Raw genomic sequence first — 21,265 nt, forward strand, 5'->3', positions numbered from 1 at the left:
TTTGTACTTTTAATTAGTGACCGTTTGTCCACCCACAGCTGCTTCTGTGTACAACAGTGAGTGCAAGCTAGATTAAATTGATTATTACATTTTAAATATGGTTATTGTTCTTATAAAAATGCATCGATTAACTAAACAACGAATCTGCTCAACACACTTATCATTAAGAAACACTTGCTTTTTATTAAGGATGGGCGTTTTTATTTCACTTCTTTTGGACTGATGCACTGCAGCACCCACTGAGTGCCATGAAACCGCTTGAAAGATCAAAGACAATTTTTAATATAACTCTGACTGAATTCGTCTGAAAGAATAAAGTCATATACACCTAGACTTGAGGGTGAGTAATTTATGGGCAATTTTAAATTTTTGGGTGAACTAACCCTTTAAGTTGTGGGTATAGATATCTATTTAGACATTCTCAAAGACAGCGTTTTGTAAAGGTTTAGATTTTTGGGGGGTTTGAAGCATCAGATTTTGAGTTATTATTACTACAGTCAAACCTGAACACAGAAAGCATTTTATTACACAAAACATTAAAATTCTATAAAAATGTAACCAAAATGAATAGGAAGGTTTTATCAGAGCTTATTCCTTCTGGGTCTGATCTGATTTCAGTTTTCTGACTTGTTTTGTCTATATGGTAGCTATACCAATTCATTTGAGTGTGTATAATTGTGTTTGTGTGTCTGTGGGTGTGTGTATATGTGAGCGTGTGTGAGTGGATGTGTCTGTTTTGCACTCTTGATGTTTTAATCGTAACCGCTTCCTTGCTGTCCAATTCTTTACTGCATTGTAGTTAAATTACTACTTTAATTTTACATATGTGCTGTGTTAGTCACATCAGTTTTAGAGTTTCACCCCACCGTTGCTGTGTACTTTTACTGCATTGTGACAGATTTGTACACTGAATTTTTTTTTTTTTGTTCTCTGAATTTTTGTGTTTGTCGATTTCCCGTTCATTTCCTATGGTTGGTCATTTTTATTTGTTTTTTACGACCACTTAGCCTGCTCGAATCATGCTTGAATCATGCTATATTTTGTGTGTTCACATCCAGATGCCATAAAAGTCACCAAGTTCCATACCATTCCGATAAAGCTGTGATTTTTTTTAAAATTCACAACAGAAAATGTTTAGGTCAAAAGTGACCGAAGAGCGCCAGAGGGTTAAAGTGTATCTTCATGGCTAGTTTTCAATTTGTGGTGGTCATAATGGTGTTTCACATGCAATAACGTCTTTTGGAGTTCTCTTGTAATGGGCCAGTGGAAACGCAGAGTCAGGAGTTGGGAAGATTTTTATGATGGGAACAGTCTAGACTGTTAGTCATTAAAGCAGTAATTAGACCATAGAGCTGCAAGCTGTAATTAAGGCCGGTTTTGTTTGTGTCAAAGAATACATGGAAACCGAGAAAAGCTGTGCATGTACAAATGATAGGGAAAGAGTTTGATCGCTTGTTCTTTATAGACAAGCATCTAGAGTCCAGCTCTGCACTATAAGGCTTCACTCAGCTATCCTCATGAGATGCACCCTGGGTAGTGTTGTCTCAATAGTTTAACACAGTACCTTGTAGGGCTGGGTGGAATATATTTTCATTGATTCCCATTTTGATGTAACAATATTGATTCATAAATCCCAAGAATTGGTCTGTGCTGTTTTCAGTCGATGAACCGAATTAATGAAACATTATTTGTGGTGTGCGTCCCATCTAATAAATCACAATAGGCTTTGCTTGTTACTTCTGATGTGGAACATCAGACTCGGCTTTCTAATTCTGTCAATTTTAATCACAAAATTGAAACAATATATACAAATACAAAAGCACATCAAACTGTATGCTGAAAGAAATGGAGCAACTTATTGAAATATCTCAGGTCTCAGGACGTCAATGAAAAAGCTTGTGAACAGTATGTCACGCAAGACATTCAATGTCCATGAACCCGATAGTTAGCTAGAGAAATTAAATAACAGTGTCAAGGTCCAGGAAAGTATGAAAAGCGTCGTGAGAATACTCCATCTGCCATCAGTGATTCAACCGTAATGTTATGAAGCGGCGAGAATACTTTTTGTACACAAAGAAAACAAAAATAACAACTTTATTCAACAATTCCTCTCCTCTGTGTGTCTTTCAAACCAAAGCATAAATACATGTAAAAAAAAAAAAACAATCAGCAATACTCTAGCCAACTAAAAAAAAAAAAAAAATAATGCCCTAAAAAACAAAAAATACAATCAGAAAGTGGGAGAGAGAGTGTGTGTGATTATGGTGTCTACAGGGTCAGATCGATAGTTATGTAAATGATAAACTTATGTAGTATGAGATTACTTCAGCTTCGAAATGACAGACACCAGACAAAAAAGGTAATGTTAATTTGCAAGAGCTGTGTCACAACACATATCGAGAGCTCCCTTATCGGTTCTTCTTTCAGTACTTAACAATAAAAGATACATTCTTAGATGTTTTTATTACCGTATTTTCCGCACTATAAGGCGCACCGGATTATAAGGCGCACCTTCAATGAATGGCCTATTTTAGAACTGTTTTCATATATAAGGCGCATAGAATAGAAGATACTGCAGTCAAACGTTTAACTGGGTTTGCGTTATGCATCCACTAGATGGAGCTGTGCTAAAGGGAATGTCAACATTTTGACAGAGCGCCTTGATCCATAGATAAGGCACTCCGGATTATTAAGTGCGCCTTATAGTGCGGAAAATACGGTAGTACATGAACATTATTTTGCACATTTTATCTCTCCAACAGATTCTAATTTGAAAAGTTTATAATGCGTGTTCGCTATTTCCAATTCAGAAGACCGCACACACAGCCTGTCTCTCTGAATGCTTCTCATACTCGCTCCTCTCTGCCGCGTCTCACGGAGAAGCTATTTAACGTTACACTTGCCACACACACACGCAGCCTGTCTCGTATTGCTCGTTTATAGTCACGCGCAGCTCCGCACCACGAGTCTTCACGAGCACATCTGCCAATATGGATGAGGCCTGATGCATGCGCGCAACCTGTGTCAACTGGCTCCTGGCTCCGCATTTAAAACAAGTGTAAATTCAGTTTAACTGCTTTGCTAATTTCACTTGGATGAAATGAAACATTCAGCACATTTTCCACTTGTTCTTAAAATCCCAAATACTTGAATAAATCAGCCTATGTAATCTATTAATAATTGACTGAAGTAATACAGTTCTTTATTAACACAAAATAAGCTAATCTTTCCTGTGAATTCAGTAATTAAGTAAATTCTGTAAGAGTAGTAATAACGTAATATTATTCTCTGCTGAAAAAAAAAACAATAGAACCCCTCTCAAAACACAATAGAAAATTTAATAGATTTAAGGGTTATAATGGGAATTATATTGGCTTCAACATAAACTAGAATGGTGTCTATACTGGTATTTGATAGATTTTGTTTGTGGGATGTAATCTTGCAAATGGGAAACAATAGAACAACAGTAATTCCTATTGGAATCAATGCGATCATACATCATTCATTTTAACGTGAATTTAGGAACCAGTGGCATGATGCCGCACTTCTGTCACCTGATACATTTTGATACAAAATACCATCAGCGCAGCAACTCTGTGACTTCTAGCTAAAAACTCTGTAAGAACAGGGCTGCAGTTCTGTAGGCATTATACTGTATATGGCATAGTTGTACACATCTCTACCACACCTTTCTTTCTTCACTTTCTCTCTCTTTGCGTGACCTGTTCTAGACACTTGATCCAACCGAGTAGGTTCCAGTGACACTGATTTATGCCACATAGTCGACACACAAGATACAGACAATGAATGATGACAGAAACCACTAAACGCACTTCAGATCAGAGACATTCATTTATGCTTTTGCAAATATTGGCATGCATTGTATCTTTTAAACCTATTGTGACGTCTACAATGTGTTGAGTGTTTATCAAAGGATAAAATGATTCATTTAGTCAAATAAGGTTTTTTTTTTAATATATTTCAAAATGAACTGTTTTTAGTGCAATTTAATCATAGAAGTAGATTATTAAAAAGTTATGTTTACTTGTAGAGTTTATGTTAGCCAAATTTATATTTATCTTTAAATGAAAGAAAAAAGTCTTAAGCATTTGGATATTTGGATATATTTGGACTTAACTATTACATAAGCATAATCGTTGTTCGGTAGTCAGTATGGAGAGAACAGCTTCACTGTGCTTCCAACACACACACACACACACACACACACACACACACACACACACACCCCCCTATAGACTAATGTCTAATTCTATTCGGAATGATTTAAGCATCAGCAAATGCTTTATAGATGATCACTAGATGCTCATATAGCTGTCCAGGGCAGTGTATTAGATTTCCTCCTCTTTGAATATGCTGGATTCTCCCTGCATGTTCGGTGCAGCAGGCATAAACAACCACAACAAGAGCAATTGTTTGCAAGCCAGAGACAAATGATGTTTTGCTTATGTCAGAATCTTTCCCAGACCTGCTCATCCAGCTAAAGATATCTGCAGCAGAGAGCTGTCCTAGTGGAAATGTGCAGGCCAGTCCAGGAGCTAAATCGTCAGGTGTTTGATGTAACTTCCTGTCGGCCTGAACAGTCTTTTAGGTTTAGTGTGGCTTAAAGATACTGCTGACACAGTTAAACAGACAGGGTGGATCACACTTTACTGCTACAATAAAGTTCTCACCAATAATGTCATTGACCCATCTTTTGACCATAAAGTTTAGGCCTAAGTTCTGGTTTTTAGTTACAGACTTTTTTTATGTGATCTAAACACAATGCTGTGTAATCCCATTGGAATTAAATGAAATCAATACCTTTTCCTTTGCTGTAACTCAATCCTTCAGCCTTTTTAATTAGCACTGTCAGTAAAAACCAGAGCTGCATACTACTTTTTGTTTCAAGTGTTTTGTTTTTATAATCACCAGCATTAGCAAGTTAATTTGGTAAAATATCTCAGAGCTAGTCTTGTATTGTTGTTTATCAGAATAATGTTTCAAAATAAAGCTTACCTTAAATTACAAAAATATATTTACTTTAAAACAATGGAGAAAAAAAACATTTTGTTTAGCATAATATTTTTGTATTATTACTTAATTTTTCCAGTAAGTACTATTTATACTTGTAGTTATTTGTATTTCAGTGTGCAAGTGATAAGAATTTTTTACGGTTAATTTTGAACAAAAATATGCATACAATTTTGACCTCTAACAATATAAATAATGTGATATCATGGAAATTGTCTTTTTTTTAAAACTCTTTTACAAGCTACAGTAGAGTTTTATTTTTGCATGAATATTTAGGGCCCTATGAAATCAAATTCCGTTTAATTTTTTTCCACATTCCGTTTTTTTCCATTTAAAATTTTTTTTTTTTTCCCTGTTGTAATTTTTCTGGACTCCTTTTTAATAGTTAAATATATTTGTATTAATCAAAAAGCATGTCTAATTAATTAAAATCATGAAACTTACACATTTTCACACCAATTTATTAAAACTTTAACAAAAATTACATGTTTAGGGCACTATGAAATGTTATATTTTTTCTTCACCATATGTTTTAATGTTGCCTAATTCTGTTTTAGCATGTCTAATTATTTAAATGCATAAAAACAACTTCATTTATTATTTTTTCTTTCTTAAAATAGCGTTATGATTTTTTTTTTTTCCTCAGAAATTCTGTTGTGTATTTACATTTTTCTGGTTATCAAATGAAGGCATAAAACATTAATTTAAATGTATCTCTTAATCATTGAAAATTAAGCAAACTTTATTTTTTGGTAAACAAAAATGTACATTCTGCTGAACAATAGTAATACATTTCTGGCAAATACTTGTCTTTAAATTAAAACTGACTTTTATTTTGACGGGTTGCCTTGAATACCTTTACAGTTCTGTTTATGTGATATGATGCTAGTTTTACTCAGATGAAACTGTCAAATGCTCATGAAGTGACTCACAGAGCAGTTCTGGAGGAGTTGTTCATGTGTTTACGTCCTCATTTAATGAGACGGCAGACGCTGAAATAGGGGTCGACCGATTATCGGCGTGGCCGATTATCGGCGCCGATATTAACCATTTTTATTGTTATCGGCATCGGCCATTTTCAAAACCGATTTGCCGATAAAACCATTTTATTTTGAAATGCGCGATCTGGCACTGATCCAGCCACCTCAGTCAGAGCGCACCGCTCTGTGGCCTAGACTAAGCCCCGCCCATCGTCCGTCTGATTTGTTGGGAGTCACGAGCCTGGCCAATCAATACGGCTGGCGCGCCTGGAAAATGTTCCGCTCTCACACCGAAAGCACAGGAGCTGCTTCAGTGATCATCATCACACATCAATAAGTTATCTCTCGAAGGTAAGAATGCAGTAAACGTTCCTGAAGTTGCAATAAATCACTACACTGAAGTTGCAAAACACCTAAATATAATCGCTTTATGATGACAAGCCCCGTTCAGTTATTATACCGTGAATTCCCGGTCAATGTCCGTCATTGCAGTGATATGCTTTAACGGATCATCACATCAGTGCTGAGATAGTGAAACTAAAACCTACTTCTCTCACCATTCGGCCAACTTAACGTTATATTGTGAATAGATTATCAACACGAATGAATTCACTCACGTCTGCTGCGGTTTTTTTTTTTTTGTGTTGTTCACATAGCTTCACTGAACAGCGTCCGTTCCGTTAGGGCTCTTGGTCAAATAAATTGCGCATATTTGGAGAAATGTTGCTTTATTCTAACATGATTGCAAAATAATTTATCATACAGATTCAGAATTACCATTGTGCAATTTTGAAGAGCTGAAAGGGCATCAAGCGCGAGCTCTGACGCCCTGACGCGACGCGAGCTCCCTATTCCTGATTTAGTTATCTCCGCGGCCGCGCTCTCTCATTTGACTAATAACCAGGGTGCGGTTTGCCGGGGGGGATGGGGGATTTCCCCCCTTCTGGTCTATGCATCCCTGCCTCTGCTGAATAACTTTTATCCCCGGTGGGGATAAAAACATCTTGCAAACCCGCTCTGACGTCCAGATCTGAATCAAATGATTCGCGATACGCGATCCGATTGAAGCGCATCGAAACAGTGAATCATTTTGCGACGCAATGGTTTAACTTATTCGGAGTTTCAAAAAGCTCCGTTGTGTTTTTTGCTCGCTTTCTCGATGTAATTTGTTGTTTGAATAACCGTGGACATTAAATCATTACAATTAATAGGCCTGACGTAGGCTTACAATGTTTTTATTAAACTGAGATCACACTAAATACAATTTCCGTCGTATTAAAAACATTTCATAAAATTCTTTCAAAAGCATCCCCCCCTTTGTTTATTTCACAAATCGCACCCTGCTTATAACCCTATGCTAATAACGTAAATTGTCAATAATCTCACATTGCACGTTTCTGGATGACGCTGTCCTGTATACTTCCTAGTTTGTATCGCCGTGATAAACAGTCAAACAAACATTTTACACATCAAAAAAAAAAAAAAAAACCCCTATTACAATATGGGTTGTGTGTGATTTTAATGCAATTCTGGGTTGCAAATAAAATGCTAAATATAACACACACACACATATATATAGAGAGAGAGAGAGAGAGAGAGAGAGATTACATTTATTTTCCATTATTTGTTCATTTGTTGCTGTTTAAATTTGCTTTAAGTTTTACTTTGTTTATAGGATGCTGCTGATGGATGCAAGTTTTACTTATTTTACAGAATGCTGCTGATGGATGCTCCCAGCACTTATGTTTGTTGTTATTATTAATATTAATGTTGTTATTATGAACAGTTCTCAGAATTAAAGATGTGTTAAAATAATTTAAAGAGAGTCTTTGTCAGAGGCCTTTTTATTCTTAATTTTGACATTAATTTTCATTTTTACACAAGACACATATCGGTTCACAATATCGGTTATCGGTCTCCTTGATCTGTAATAATCGGTATCGGCATCGGCCCTGAAAAACGCATATCGGTCGATCCCTACGCTGAAAGCACCACGAGCGTCACACACGCTTCCATGTGTGTAATAAACTCAACTCAACATGCAGGATTCATATTTAAATTGACTTTTGCAGCTTAATATTTACAGATATTAGTCCATATCGTGATTATAATTTAAAACCAAAAATGTTATTTTTGTTTTCTGTGAAACCAAGATTGCAAAAGCACAAGGTTTGTTAGTTTATTTAATGGAATGTGTATCAGTATATCTTTATTCCTGTCAGTAATTGAGACTCCCTTTTCTTCAGGCTACATCCTCAGTCTGGTGTTGTTGACTTTACCCCGGCAGCATCTGGTACAGCTCTACCTCTACGTGCTCACAGCTCTTCTGCTCTTCGCTGGACACCAGCTCTCCAGGTCTGTGCTCACAGCACCCCTTGCTTGACTGTATAAAACACAATGACACATTGGGATTTAAGTGCTGACACATTGACAGTTCACAAATAAAAAAAGTGCTTGACACATTTTGACATTAATGCAACTGTTTAGTAGTTATAATGACTGTCAAACAAACAGTGCTGAATGACTGGTGTTCCTGCAGGGATTACGTACGTGGAGAACTGGACTCGGGTTATGAAGGACCCCTCTACCTGGAGCCACTGTCCATGAACCGCTTTACCACAGCACTCATCGGTACGTCCTGCATCATCAGCTCCAAAACAACAACAGATTTTGATCTCTTTACTGCTGCATTTGTTCTTGACGCATTATGAGGGATGAGTTACTCGCAACTAGACGTGCCGGTATTTGGTAATGCGATATATCACAATAATGAACATGCACGATATTGCTATCAAGGGCACTTTAAAATACAGAGAATAATTATTCAGAATTTTGAATGCATAATAAGAATACTTTTCCCATCAACTTGTCACCATTCAGATTTTTGTATTCGCAGTCTTCATCACGGAGCCAAATACTTCAATGTTTAGACTTGATAAGCTGTTTCTTTTCAAACCTTTTAACATTTTAATCTGGACTACAGCATGCCCTAGATATTGTTTTGAAAGTGTTTTGATTTTTTTATTGTTCGGTCACACTTTACATTAGGGCTTCACTAGTTAACATTAGTTAATTCATTAGTTAACAAACAACCAATAAAAAAAATCTTCTGAACATTCATTAATCTTAGGTAATTCCTATATTTATTAACACGTTAAAATCAAAAGTTGCAGCTGTTATTTAATGAGTTAACTTGAGTTTTTTTTAAACAAAGATTAATAACTTCTGTAGCCAATGTAGATATTGTTCATTGTTAATACATTAGCTAAGGCTAACTAATGAGATCTTATTGTAAAGTTTTACCTATAAGTCTACTTTTTTTTTCGTGTATTGCTTTATTGTATTTAAATGTTCAGTTATTTTTTTTTGTTATTAAACCTGTTATACTGTATTATGACAACACTTTTTTTTTTATTTTTGCAACTAAATCTCAATATCGTGGTAATACCGTGATAAAAGCATTAGCAATTAATGGCAACATAAAAATTTGATACCGGCATATGCCTGCTCGCAATTGGTGTTGTCACTGAACTTGGTTCCCACCCATGCTGGAAAAGAGACCTGACTGCTGAACTATAACACAGAATCTGAAAGAGAAGAAACCAGATCTCAGTGTACTCAATTTGCTAATGAATAGACTCTGTGAAATACTTCCAGTTTTACTAATGAGGCATTTAGAAATGGAATGGCATGCAACCAGCCCTTTCCATGACAAACAGACTTGAATCATAGCTACAGACTGCAGTGTTTCCCCTGCCATTATATTAGAGGGGGCGGCCTGCACAACCCGTCAAAATAAAAGTTCAGTTTAACTTGAAGGCGTTGCGGCAGATATATATTGCTATTGTTCAGTAGAATGTAGGTAATAGGCTGCTGCTACTACTACTACTAAAATTATTAAAACCTTATTTTTAAGGAATAATCATACAATGTTTTTTTAGTATTTTAATTGTAATATTAAATGACCTTTATTTTCCAAATAATTTAATGTTTAATTTTCATTACTTAAAAGATAGATTAAATGAATGTTTTATGCCTTAAAAAATTTCTGAGCAAAAAATCATAAGGCTATTGTAAGAATAAATGAAACTTGTTTTTATGCTTTCAAATAATTAGACATGCTAAAACAGAATTTGGTAACAATAAAACAAAGTTGGAAAAAAATAAAACCTTTCATAGGGCCCTAAACATGTAGTTTTTTTTTAACTTTTATTGATGTAAAATTGTTTAAGTTTCATGATTTTAATAAATGAATACATTTCTGACTAATTTAATTGATTTAAAAAAGAGTGAAACTTCATCTCAAGGTAGTAAAACCCAAGACATTGTCACCTAATCAGTTTTTATTAACATGTATAATAGAGGTGACATATAGAATATCAGTTTGACAGGTCATCCATAGCTTCAAAAGTTGGATAAAAGAGAAGTAAGCTAAAACCGGAGTAACACTCTGAGGTAGAACAGAAATGGCTAAATTCGATTTGGTTCAGTTCTGTATTAAGGAATGTTTTTCATATTTTTAGTAAGTAATGGATGTCACAAGAACTTGTACTTCTCTCTAACATGTGTAACGTGTAATATGTAACTGTTTCAGCAAAGTCACAATTTGGAAAACCATGAAAAATATGGGTTTGGAAAAATCATTGAATCCCTATAATAGAATTTTTGTAAAATACTTCTGAAAAATTCTACAAAAAAAGTTTTACATTTAAAGCAGTGTTTTTGCAAGTGGAATCTGTAGAATGTTTAATAATATCCTGGGAAAATCATGGAAAATCATAGAAATTTATTGGAAAATAACATTTTTGTAGATATGCCAAGCTCACAACAAATAAAAAATATTCTAAGTAATAATTACAAAAATGTTTAAAAATGTCATGGAAATTATTTAAAATAAATCAAATATAATAGAGTTTTTTCCACTAAAATACTGTGTGGTAGAAATGACTCTTTGTAAGTGCAGTATCTATAAATATTTTTGCAATTCTTAGAAAAGATTGGGAGTCTAATTCATGTTTAATCAAATATTTACCTCACTAACAGACTCTATATATACAGATATTTAATACTGAAAATCTCTGTTAATATAGAAGAATCACACTGAAATAAATGAACACATTTAGCACAGTTCACAAAGACAGCAGCACCGCAGGGCAGTATCCTCATTTTACTCAAAATGAAACTATTTGAATAGAAAACATTCATAGGCAAAGTCTGTGTTCTTTGCTGACCAGCCAAATCGAAATGGAAGATAACAACATGACATGTCATACGAACTCCCCTTTGGCAACACCACCACACAATTTGTGCAATGCAACAAAGTTGTAAAAAGAAAAGGCATTCACTTATTCATTTGAAATTAAACTTTTTTGGAAAAACAATTATTTGTTTTTAAACAATTATATTATATCTAAATGGAAAAGTTTCATGCCTTCAGTGAAGAGAGAGTAAACTGATAGACACATAACTTCAGTAGTTAACTCTTTTTGTTTTGTTTGAGTCAAATTGATCAGATATGTTTTGTTTGCCCTGTCAACATGGCAAAGCGGATCACATTGTGGAAACATTGATGTGTGTTAGTGTGATGTTTTTCTGTTCAGTGCATCTGTAAGTTAGTGTTTGTTCAGTAAGACTATCCTCTCCCTCAGGTCAGGTCGTGGTGTGTACGCTGTGTTCCTGCGTCATGCAGACCAAACAGATCTGGCTGTTTTCTGCACACCTGCTCCCCCTAGTGGCTAGACTGTGCCTCGTGCCCCTGGAGACCATCGTCTTCATCAACCGCTTCGCTATGATCTTCACCGGTCTGGAGGTGCTCTACTTCATCGCCTCCAACCTGCTGGTGCCGTACAATCTGGCCAAAACTGCCTACAGAGAGCTGGTGCAGGTATGAGTGTCATAGGTGTAGAGAGTGGGGTAAGATCTGTCGCCCCCTCAATCCAGGGATTAATTTTTTTTTTTAGCATTTCTTAACTTTAGTATGATAGTATAGTAGCTAGACAGGAAGTGAAGTGGGAGAGAGAGGGGAGAGGGAAAGGTCCACGAGCCGGGACTCGAACTCGGGACACCCAAAGCAAATTTGTATAAAAATATTTTTGAAAAAAGTATAAAGTTTGGGGTTATTTTTGAATTAATTGAGGTCGGTTTTAATGTTTTTGGGAATAGTCTCTTATCCTCATCAAAGCTGTATTTATTTAATAAAGGCTAAACTTTAGTATTATTTAATCCTTCAGAAATCATTAAAGTATGTAGATCTGGTGCCAAATAAACATTTATTATTATTTGTTAAAAACGTGCTGTTCTTTTTTTTTTCTTTTTTTCTCGGGATTCTTTGATGAATAGAAAGTTCAAAATGACACCTTTCTTATAGAAATCTTTTCTAACATAAATTGTTTTACTGTCACTTATGTATTTTTTGTCCTATTGCTTATAATTAGTTTCTAATTACACTGTTTAATTGCCTTAAGTGAGTTTGATCATTTTGTTTTTTACTTGCATTATTAGGCTAGCATTAGTGTTTTTGTGATATTGAAATTGGTAAGAATTATGAAATTAATAATTAATAAAAAGTTATCAAAAGTTTGACAAAAATAACTATCATGATATATATAGTTACTGTGAAGTAAATTGAATTTTCTTGGTTTGTGAATAATGTGGAGTAGCATCCTTCCAGCCAGTCTTTGAACCCTAGGTATCATCCCTGTGTTTCCTGTGTTGTTCTGTAGGTGGTGGAGGTGTATGGTTTGCTGGCTCTGGGCATGTCTCTGTGGAATCAGCTGGTTCTGCCTGTTCTCTTCATGTGCTTTTGGCTGGTGCTGTTTGCACTGCAGATCTACACCTACTTCAGCACACGGGACCAGCCGCCCTCCCGAGAGAGGCTTCTCTTCCTGTTCCTCACCAGGTCTGACTGCTGCAACATATAGTCCACTGATTTTAATCAGCACGAGGGATGCTAACGATTTATTGACAATCAAAAAACTTATCGATAATCGATTCAGCACAGTGTGTTCATGCACAAAACGTGCAGCAGACACACAGGAAAAAAAGAAGCGAGCACTTAGGGCTGTGACAGTGATGGGCTGGATCTCTCGCGTGAATAATTCACATTGTACAAAATATGCTTTTGATGTGATCCAAACTTCAAAAGTGCATTAAATAGAAACTAGAAAAACAGAAAGAAAATGTTTTCTCACGATATTCCAAAGCAACTGACACCATTTGTAAATGGTCAGAAAAGTGAATATCTTCCAAACAAGCAAGCAAGTCAGGAACAGTTAAACTGAATACCGGTGCATGTGAAATACTTCTACTACAGAGTGACATGCTGAAAAAATGGGTATTAAAAAGTAAATATTAATATTTATTAGTTCGTACCACTTATTAATTTGTTGCCATGGCCCACGTTTTATTAATTAGGTTAAATTAAATCTAAGGTACAATGTGGCCATGATTTAATTAACATGAGGGAAAAAATTAAGTCGTGGGAACAGATTCTTAATTTGTGTTAAATTTGTGGAAATTCAAATAACCAACCAACCCGCAAAACAGAACACAAAGCTTAATTTAAATGAATGGGCTAATGTACCTCTCTCATCCAGCTTGAATCCAAATGTTTCCATGGAGGCATTGTAACATTTGCCTTCATAATTTGCAATTATTTCTCTTGCGAACAAAGCTTTGTACTTCACATACTTCATAATGTTCATGTAAAAAGGTGTTTCATGTGGGCAAAAAGTCGTTTTGTCGTATCACTGTTGGTGGTAGCGGTTAGTCATGCTTACTGGCACAGCCCTATGTGCTTGAGCTACATTTGGGATTGTTTTACTTTAAATGGTGATAATGTTAATTGCAAACATTGTGATTGTGTTTTAAAATTAAATACAACCATGCGCATCATCATACCAGTTAAAATGGTGCATTCAGCTGTCTCAATGACAGAATATGAAACAGCCAACAATAACCTCCATTTAAAATAAAATGATCCCAAACGTAACAACTATTATCTTGTCAATTCATTTTACAATCCTGCTTACTATCCTTTTAGTTTTTGCACATCCTGTAATGCTGGTGATTTATATGCCACTGCGGTAGAAGCATTTTGAATTATTAGGTTAATGATTAATTGATCATGGGAATAATTGTAAATTGGCATAGCTAGGCTAGATATAAACCAGAATGCATTGCAACAAGGATTTGGAACAGCTGAAAATAGGGCAGTAGAAATCTAAATCACTGTTTAACAATATGTAACACACAGTATGTAAATGTTTTGTTGGTTGTGTGTGTTCTCTGCAGTATCGCTGAGTGCTGTAGTACTCCTTACTCTCTGCTGGGGCTGGTCTTCACTGTGTCTTTCGTGGCGCTGGGCGTCCTCACACTCTGCAAGTTCTATCTACAGGGATATAGAGCTTTCATGAATGACAATGCCGTGCACAGGTGAGGAACGTCCAACCAAATATGCTTACAGTGCTCCATTTCAAAACAACTTTTTGCAGAGACTTGTATATAGATAAGAGTGTATGCAGTAGTTTGTTTTCTCGTCTGGTTTTCAGGGGCATGACGGAGGGCATCACTCTCCTGATCTTGGCTGTTCAGACTGGCCTCATTGAGCTGCAGGTCATTCACAGAGCTTTCCTCCTCAGCATCATCCTCTTCGTCGTGGTGGCTTCCATCCTGCAGTCCATGCTGGAGATTGCTGACCCCATAGTTCTGGCCCTGGGGGCTTCCAGAGACAAGTAAGAGCCTCAAAACATCTTGCATACGTCACACCTGATCAGAATACAGATAGTACAATTCCTGCAACTTTCAGGCAAGACGCGTGCATTATTTACAACATTTTTTTTTTTCTTTTAAACATTTTTTTTAGTCTGGCAGATTTTTGACATTTTCTAAATGGTTTGAAATTTCATTTTCTTATTTTAATTTATTTAATTTCAAAATTGAACTAGCTTCCAAAAAAGTCTTAAACCGAGTAAACGTTAAGAGATGTGCACTATGGGCATGTTATTTTTTTACTTTTTATTTTAAAATTTAATTATACATGTTTTCATGCTAAAAAAACGTGCTAGTATTGATTGGTCTTGTAATCAGGAAATAAAATCATTAGAACCCTGCAGAGTACTGTCTGGGCCGATATGCGTGTATTTCTATCCGAGGTCCTGTATGTTGACCCTGTCTTCTGTCTTTGGTTTTTGCAGGAGTCTGTGGAAGCACTTCCGAGCAGTAAGTCTTTGTCTTTTCCTGCTGGTCTTCCCTGCTTACATGGCTTACATGATCTGCCAGTTCTTCAAAATGGACTTCTGGCTGCTCATAATCATCTCCTCCAGCATCCTCACATCACTGCAGGTACACAAACCTCACAGAGTAATACAAATGAACAGTTGCTATCACTGCAGTTTTGTTATAAGATGAAGTGGTATTGTAGTGTATATATCAGTTGGTTTTTATGGTGACTAAGGATGCACAATATATCGGCCACCATATCGGTATCAGCTGATAAATGTTTTTTTTTTCCTGTTGTCGCATTGTGCATTGGCAGCCTTTTGTGCAATTGTACGTTGTGCAATTGTATTGTTTATGCACATATATCTTATTTATCTAATATAGAATGCTTTTAGTTAAGCTAACGGAGGGTAAATAGAGCGCAGTTTGTCAGTGGTCATCTTTAGCTCAGCGCACAATATTAACTATAATTGGGAATGTCATATATAACATAATGAGAATATTATTATAATAAAATGTTGTGAATTGTTTTGGTATATTTGCCATGTTGCAGCTCGTTGTTACGGAAAGAGCCAAGGGCGCCTACACACCATAAGTTACACATTCTAGCACATAAATTGTGTATTTCTGTCTTTTTGTGCATATATAAGTTATGATATTCTGTTTATGTTGTATAAATATCTGATTCTCATATAGCGTAATTAACCTGCTAACAAAGCGCTTCAGTTTACTGGTCATTCTGCTCTTCAGCTACAGCGCACACAGCTCAAACAGCAGTGGTGTTAAGATACTACTTTTTCAAAATCATTGATATATTAATAATCACTACCACTTTTATTTTTCTTATTTTCATTAACAATATGGTTTAACTAAAATAATTTCATTATTGTTCGTGCGGAGGCTATTCCGTTTCATTTATGCATGGCACATGATTTTAGATTTTTTTTTACACGCAAGTAATGTTGTTCAGTGACTTGTTTAATTTGTAAGGCTGCTTTGTTTGATTTATGTTGAAGTGTTTAATGGCCTTTAATGGTGAGACTTTATTTTTGTAATCAGGCTCTCAAAAATTATATAAAAATTTGGATTTAGATTTTCAGGCAACATATTGGTTGCGTCTACCTTTATGGCAAAAGAAATATATACTGTTTCAGAGAAAAAATTTCATACTTTTTTTTTTGTCTTGAATATTTTGCATGGATAATGATATATAATGTATACATTTACAAATGCATATAAATGTCTAATATAATAATATATGATATAATGGATTACACTCTCTCAGGTTCTTGGCACACTTCTGATCTACATCCTCTTCATGGTGGAAGAGTTTCGTAAGGCTCCTGTTGAGAACATGGATGAAGTCATCTACTGTGTCAATGGGACCTACCGGCTCCTGGAGTTCCTGGTGGCCGTCTGCGTGGTGGCCTATGGTGTCTCAGAGACCCTGTTTGGAGAATGGACTGTAATGGGCTCCACCATCATCCTGGTTCACTCTTATTATAACGTGTGGCTAAGGGCCCAGCTGGGCTGGCAGAGCTTCCTGTTGCGCAGAGATGCAGTTCACAAGATCCAAAACATGCCCACTGCTTCCGCGTTACAACTCCAGCAACATAATGACATCTGTTCTATATGCTTTCAGGTAAGGAGTGTTTAAGATGTTTTCATTGCATTTATTCACAACATAAGTTCATTGAATCATTCCTTTTTTGAACAAAGTACAAAATGTTTTATGTACTTTCACTGGAGTTCATAGGGCTGGGAAAATAAATGGATGATTCAGCATTGATTCTGAGATTTTCCGAATGCATTGCGATTCTTTCTTTAATCGATTCTGAGCATAGTTTTGAACATCAGATGGCACTCCATGCTTTAGAAACAACCGTACTGTGCTTGTTTCCAAATCCTTACACACACTTGAACCTAAAATAATAATTCATAAAATTCGAAAAGGTTGAAGCAAATTACAAAGGTGTTCACAGTGGGCTGTGTTTACATTAATCTCGCATCATAAAAGCATTCTAAGCTGAGGTGAAATTACATGATATGCCAAATGCACTAGCGCTCTTTAACCCTCTTCTTCATGACCATTTGAGTGTGCGGATAAAAACTAGATTAGAGCGCCATCTACTGATAAAATCTAAGTTTAGAATCGATTCCAGAGGAATCGCAATGCATTCTGAAAATCTAAGAATCGATCCACGAATCGATTCTGCATCGATTTATCGTCCCAGCCCTAAACTGAAGTGTTGATCAGTTTAAAATTACCATTTTTTTTTTATTGAAGGTTCTTTACTGAAATTAATATTATACCCAAATGAATCTGAATCATACTTGAATCAAATCAAGAGATTGTGAATAGTTTTGCACATGCTTCGTGATACCACTACATACAGTGGGCTCTTGAACAGTTGTTCCCTGTGCTCACTATCATTTGAATCTGAATTTGCTCCCGCTAGCCGTTAAACCATTTCCTCATTTGTCAACATGTTCATAATTTCACTTCTTATCTTGGCTGTCTAGTTTTAAACATTGTTTCTCACTTCCATCCTTCAATTCCAGGATATGAAGTCTGCTGTCATTACGCCATGCAGCCACTTTTTCCATGCTGCCTGCTTAAAGAAGTGGCTGTACGTGCAAGAAACGTGTCCTCTCTGCCACGGCCAGCTCAAAAACCAATTACAGCTAGCGAGCTCTCCAGTAGCTGCCAATCAGAACCCAGCAGAGGTGGAGCAGGAGCAGGGTGAGCCACAGGTCGAGCTGGACACTGAGGAAGGCACCCAAGCAAAAAACACTCCTCCCATGAAAACCTCAGCCGAGCCAGAACTTGGAACGGACTTGCTATCGGGGAGCTCGAAAATCCAGCCCAAAGAATGTGATACAGAGGCAGAGAGCAGCACCAGCCCAGATGCTGATTTGAATGATAATGGTTCGTGCAGCACGTCAGATGTCCATTCCTCTTCATGAGCAAATGACATCCTTAGGTGTTAGGTGTTGCCACAAATACTTCAGATTGCCAAGGTTGAGGACTCCATTAGAAGACGATAAAATAAAAGTTCTGTCATCATTTACTCACACTCTTTTTGTGGAACACAAAAGAAGATATTTAGAAATTTGTTCCAGCTGCTCTTTTCCATATAATGAAAAGGGGACAAAGGCTGTAATATCGAAGCTTATTCCCACCACAGAATAAAAAATAATTGCTACTAATTATCTGACAATTTGGACTGCCTCGCAATTCTAAAAACATTCAAAATTGCAAAATATTGACTCTCAATACTGAGTTTTTTTTTCCTGCCATGGAATAAAAAGTTTGTGTTGTGAGTTTAATCTTTCATTTACAAGTTAGCATCCTGCAATTCTTTTTTTTTTTCTTTCTCTTTTTCGGTGAATTCTAAATTTACATCTTGTAATAGTTTTTTCTGCAATTGCGACTTTTCGTCTCACAATTATGCGTTTGGATCTCAGAGTTGAATTTTGAGTTTATATCTTGGCAATTGCAAGTTAACATTCTGCAGTAATTACTTTTTTCCTCTGATTTCTAAGTTAACATCTTGCAGTTTTTTTCGGCCACAGATAATAAAGGTAACTGTGACTTTTTATCTCGCAATTGTGAGTTTATATTTTACAATTGCAAGTTAACATTCCACGGTTGTGACTTTTTTTTTTTTTTTTTTTTTTTTTTTCTGAAATCTGAGTTTACATTTCGCAGTTTTCTTTTTTTTTCGCCACAGAATAAAAAAGGTAATTGCGACCTTTTTTTCTCACAATTGAGATTTTTTTTTTCCTGGAATTGCAATTTTATCTCTCACAATAACAGAAGTCAGCAAGCAAAGAATTCAGAATTGTGAAATAAAGTTGCAAGGAAGGTTTTTTTTTCTTTTTCTTCCATACTGTGAAAATATCTCCTTACAATTCAAAATATCCTAAAGCTTTTTTATAGTCTGCTAAACTTCTTCTTTTGTGTTCCACAAAAGAACACTGAACGAATTTGAAATGGCATGAGTACAGGATGACTTCTGGAATGAACTGTCCCTTTATGTTGGTCACATGTCTCTCAGCTCAAGGATGCATTTCATACGATCTGTTCACATTATTGCTGGTCAAAAGACATTTCAGAAGACTGCCCTACAGAGACGAAGCTTACTAACTACACATCTTGTGCATGTTAACATTGAGTTACTAGTGTAGCTAGTGTAACAATTCAATCAAGCTTTTTCTCAGATTGAGTGATGGTGTAGGTACAGTGTTTCACCTCTGTGGGGCGTAGTCGTTTTTTAATAAGCATCCATTTGACTGAAAATGTACATCATCTCTATGGAGGTAATGGATGATTCTCGATTCTTATGCTATACTATTTTGTAGAAGTGTGTGTGTGTGTGTATAAATGTGTTTTGGAAGCGCATCCCAAATGAGCCACTGTAAAATCCAGACCCTGGCAAAGTCAAACTGAGGAATGTTATTTAAAGTGCCATTGAGCCAGTTGATCTATGTTTTATCACAGTGCGCCTCTTGTTATTTACCCCAGTTATAAAGGGATCTCCGAGGCTGGGCGGCTTTTTCATCTATATATTTGTCACTCTTTATCATGTGTCAGAAATAACGTTAAGTTGTCAGTTTGGCAGTTGGCTTGATTCCTGGAAGCGAGCATTTTCAAAGCGTATTGCAGACTACATAAACTAAACCTGTTTTCTGGTTTTAAAGAACATTAGTGGGAAGACAATACATTTCTTTATATTCTTTATTAATATTCAGTGGATGTTCTATTAAGGCCATCTTGCGTTTGCCCGCTGTAAAACTGGCATGTTTTTTTCAGTGAGTGATGTTTAGTGTCAAATCTCAAAATCAAGCCACGGTTCAGGTTTGGTTTGTTTTTTTTGAAAGTTTTGATTTTCACATTAATATTGGCTGTTGACTAATCAGTTTGTATCATCAACAGCACTTCATTTAGTCATTGGAGAATTATTTTGCCATTACTTTTGTCAGGAGTATGCTCCATTTTGTTTGCTAGAGATGTCATGCCATACTATGTTTGCACTAATGTCATTTATAGCGAATAATATTTTGTCTTGTTGGGCAACAAATGCTTACAGAGCAGATGAAGTATAGCTCATTATAAATGTGTACATATATGGGCAAATATATTCCTTTGTATATTCTTTTATGGTGATTTTGATAGGCCACACAGTGTTAAAGCAGCAGTGAACATTATGAAGTGTCTTGAGGAACGTGTGAACACTCTCAAAAGTGGGATTGTTCCTGAGGACACAGATTTGTTTTGTGTTTTTGCTGTTTTTTAAAAGATGCATTTCAGAATGACAAATTTGTGTGCATGAATACATGTGATGTGTGAGCAAACACAAATGACATTCGAAACATTCTGTATCAAGTAATTTTTGTACAATTTTCGTCAAAGAAAATAAATTGAAATGTAGCTAGAACAAATGTTGTTTTAATTGATGTGATTTTTCTCTTTTTAATGCATGATTTAACCGTTTCCTTAAGAAATTACAGTTTGGGAAACTTTAGTTTTTCTGACTTCATAGTTTTCAAACTGACATGCTATATGCACAAATAAGTGTAAAAGCAAAACAAGACGATTTTGTTTACATAATATATGTAACATATACATCAATTAAATTTTAATTTTATATATATATATATATATATATATATTTATATTAAAAATAGTATATATATATATATATATATATATATATATATAATATATATATATATATATATATATACACACACACAAATGCATGTATACATTTCAGAAAAATGTATTAAATATATTTTTATATAATATAAATTTTATATATATATATATATATATGTATATGTACATGTAAATACATGTAAATATTTCAAAATATATACTGTGTGTGTGTATATGTATATATATATATATATATATATCAGTACAGGTCGTTCTCAAAAGATTGTGCATATTGTGATAAAAAGTTCATTTATTTCCATAATGTAATGATAAAATTAAACTTTCATATATTTTAGATTCATTGCACACCAAA

At 35.4% G+C, this 21,265-nt stretch overlaps 1 protein-coding gene across 2 annotated transcripts in view; it reads left to right on the forward strand.

The window, feature by feature from the left end:
- LOC109069178 (RING finger protein 145-like) overlaps window positions 1–20,675 on the forward strand; it is a 28,692-nt gene extending 8,017 nt beyond the window's left edge. For both annotated transcript variants that reach the window (XM_019085856.2, XM_042747915.1), the window contains exons 3-11: window positions 8,258–8,366; window positions 8,551–8,642; window positions 11,660–11,895; window positions 12,734–12,909; window positions 14,304–14,444; window positions 14,561–14,743; window positions 15,206–15,353; window positions 16,516–16,872; window positions 17,793–20,675. In XM_019085856.2, the coding sequence (XP_018941401.2) occupies window positions 8,258–8,366; window positions 8,551–8,642; window positions 11,660–11,895; window positions 12,734–12,909; window positions 14,304–14,444; window positions 14,561–14,743; window positions 15,206–15,353; window positions 16,516–16,872; window positions 17,793–18,197 (1,847 nt within the window). In that variant the 3' untranslated portion in view covers window positions 18,198–20,675. The remainder of the gene's footprint in view (window positions 1–8,257; window positions 8,367–8,550; window positions 8,643–11,659; window positions 11,896–12,733; window positions 12,910–14,303; window positions 14,445–14,560; window positions 14,744–15,205; window positions 15,354–16,515; window positions 16,873–17,792) is intronic.
- The last annotated feature ends 590 nt before the right edge of the window (window positions 20,676–21,265 follow it).

Source organism: Cyprinus carpio, chromosome B21, assembly GCF_018340385.1.
Source record: "Cyprinus carpio isolate SPL01 chromosome B21, ASM1834038v1, whole genome shotgun sequence".
In the NCBI taxonomy this organism is placed as follows: Eukaryota; Metazoa; Chordata; class Actinopteri; order Cypriniformes; family Cyprinidae; genus Cyprinus; species Cyprinus carpio.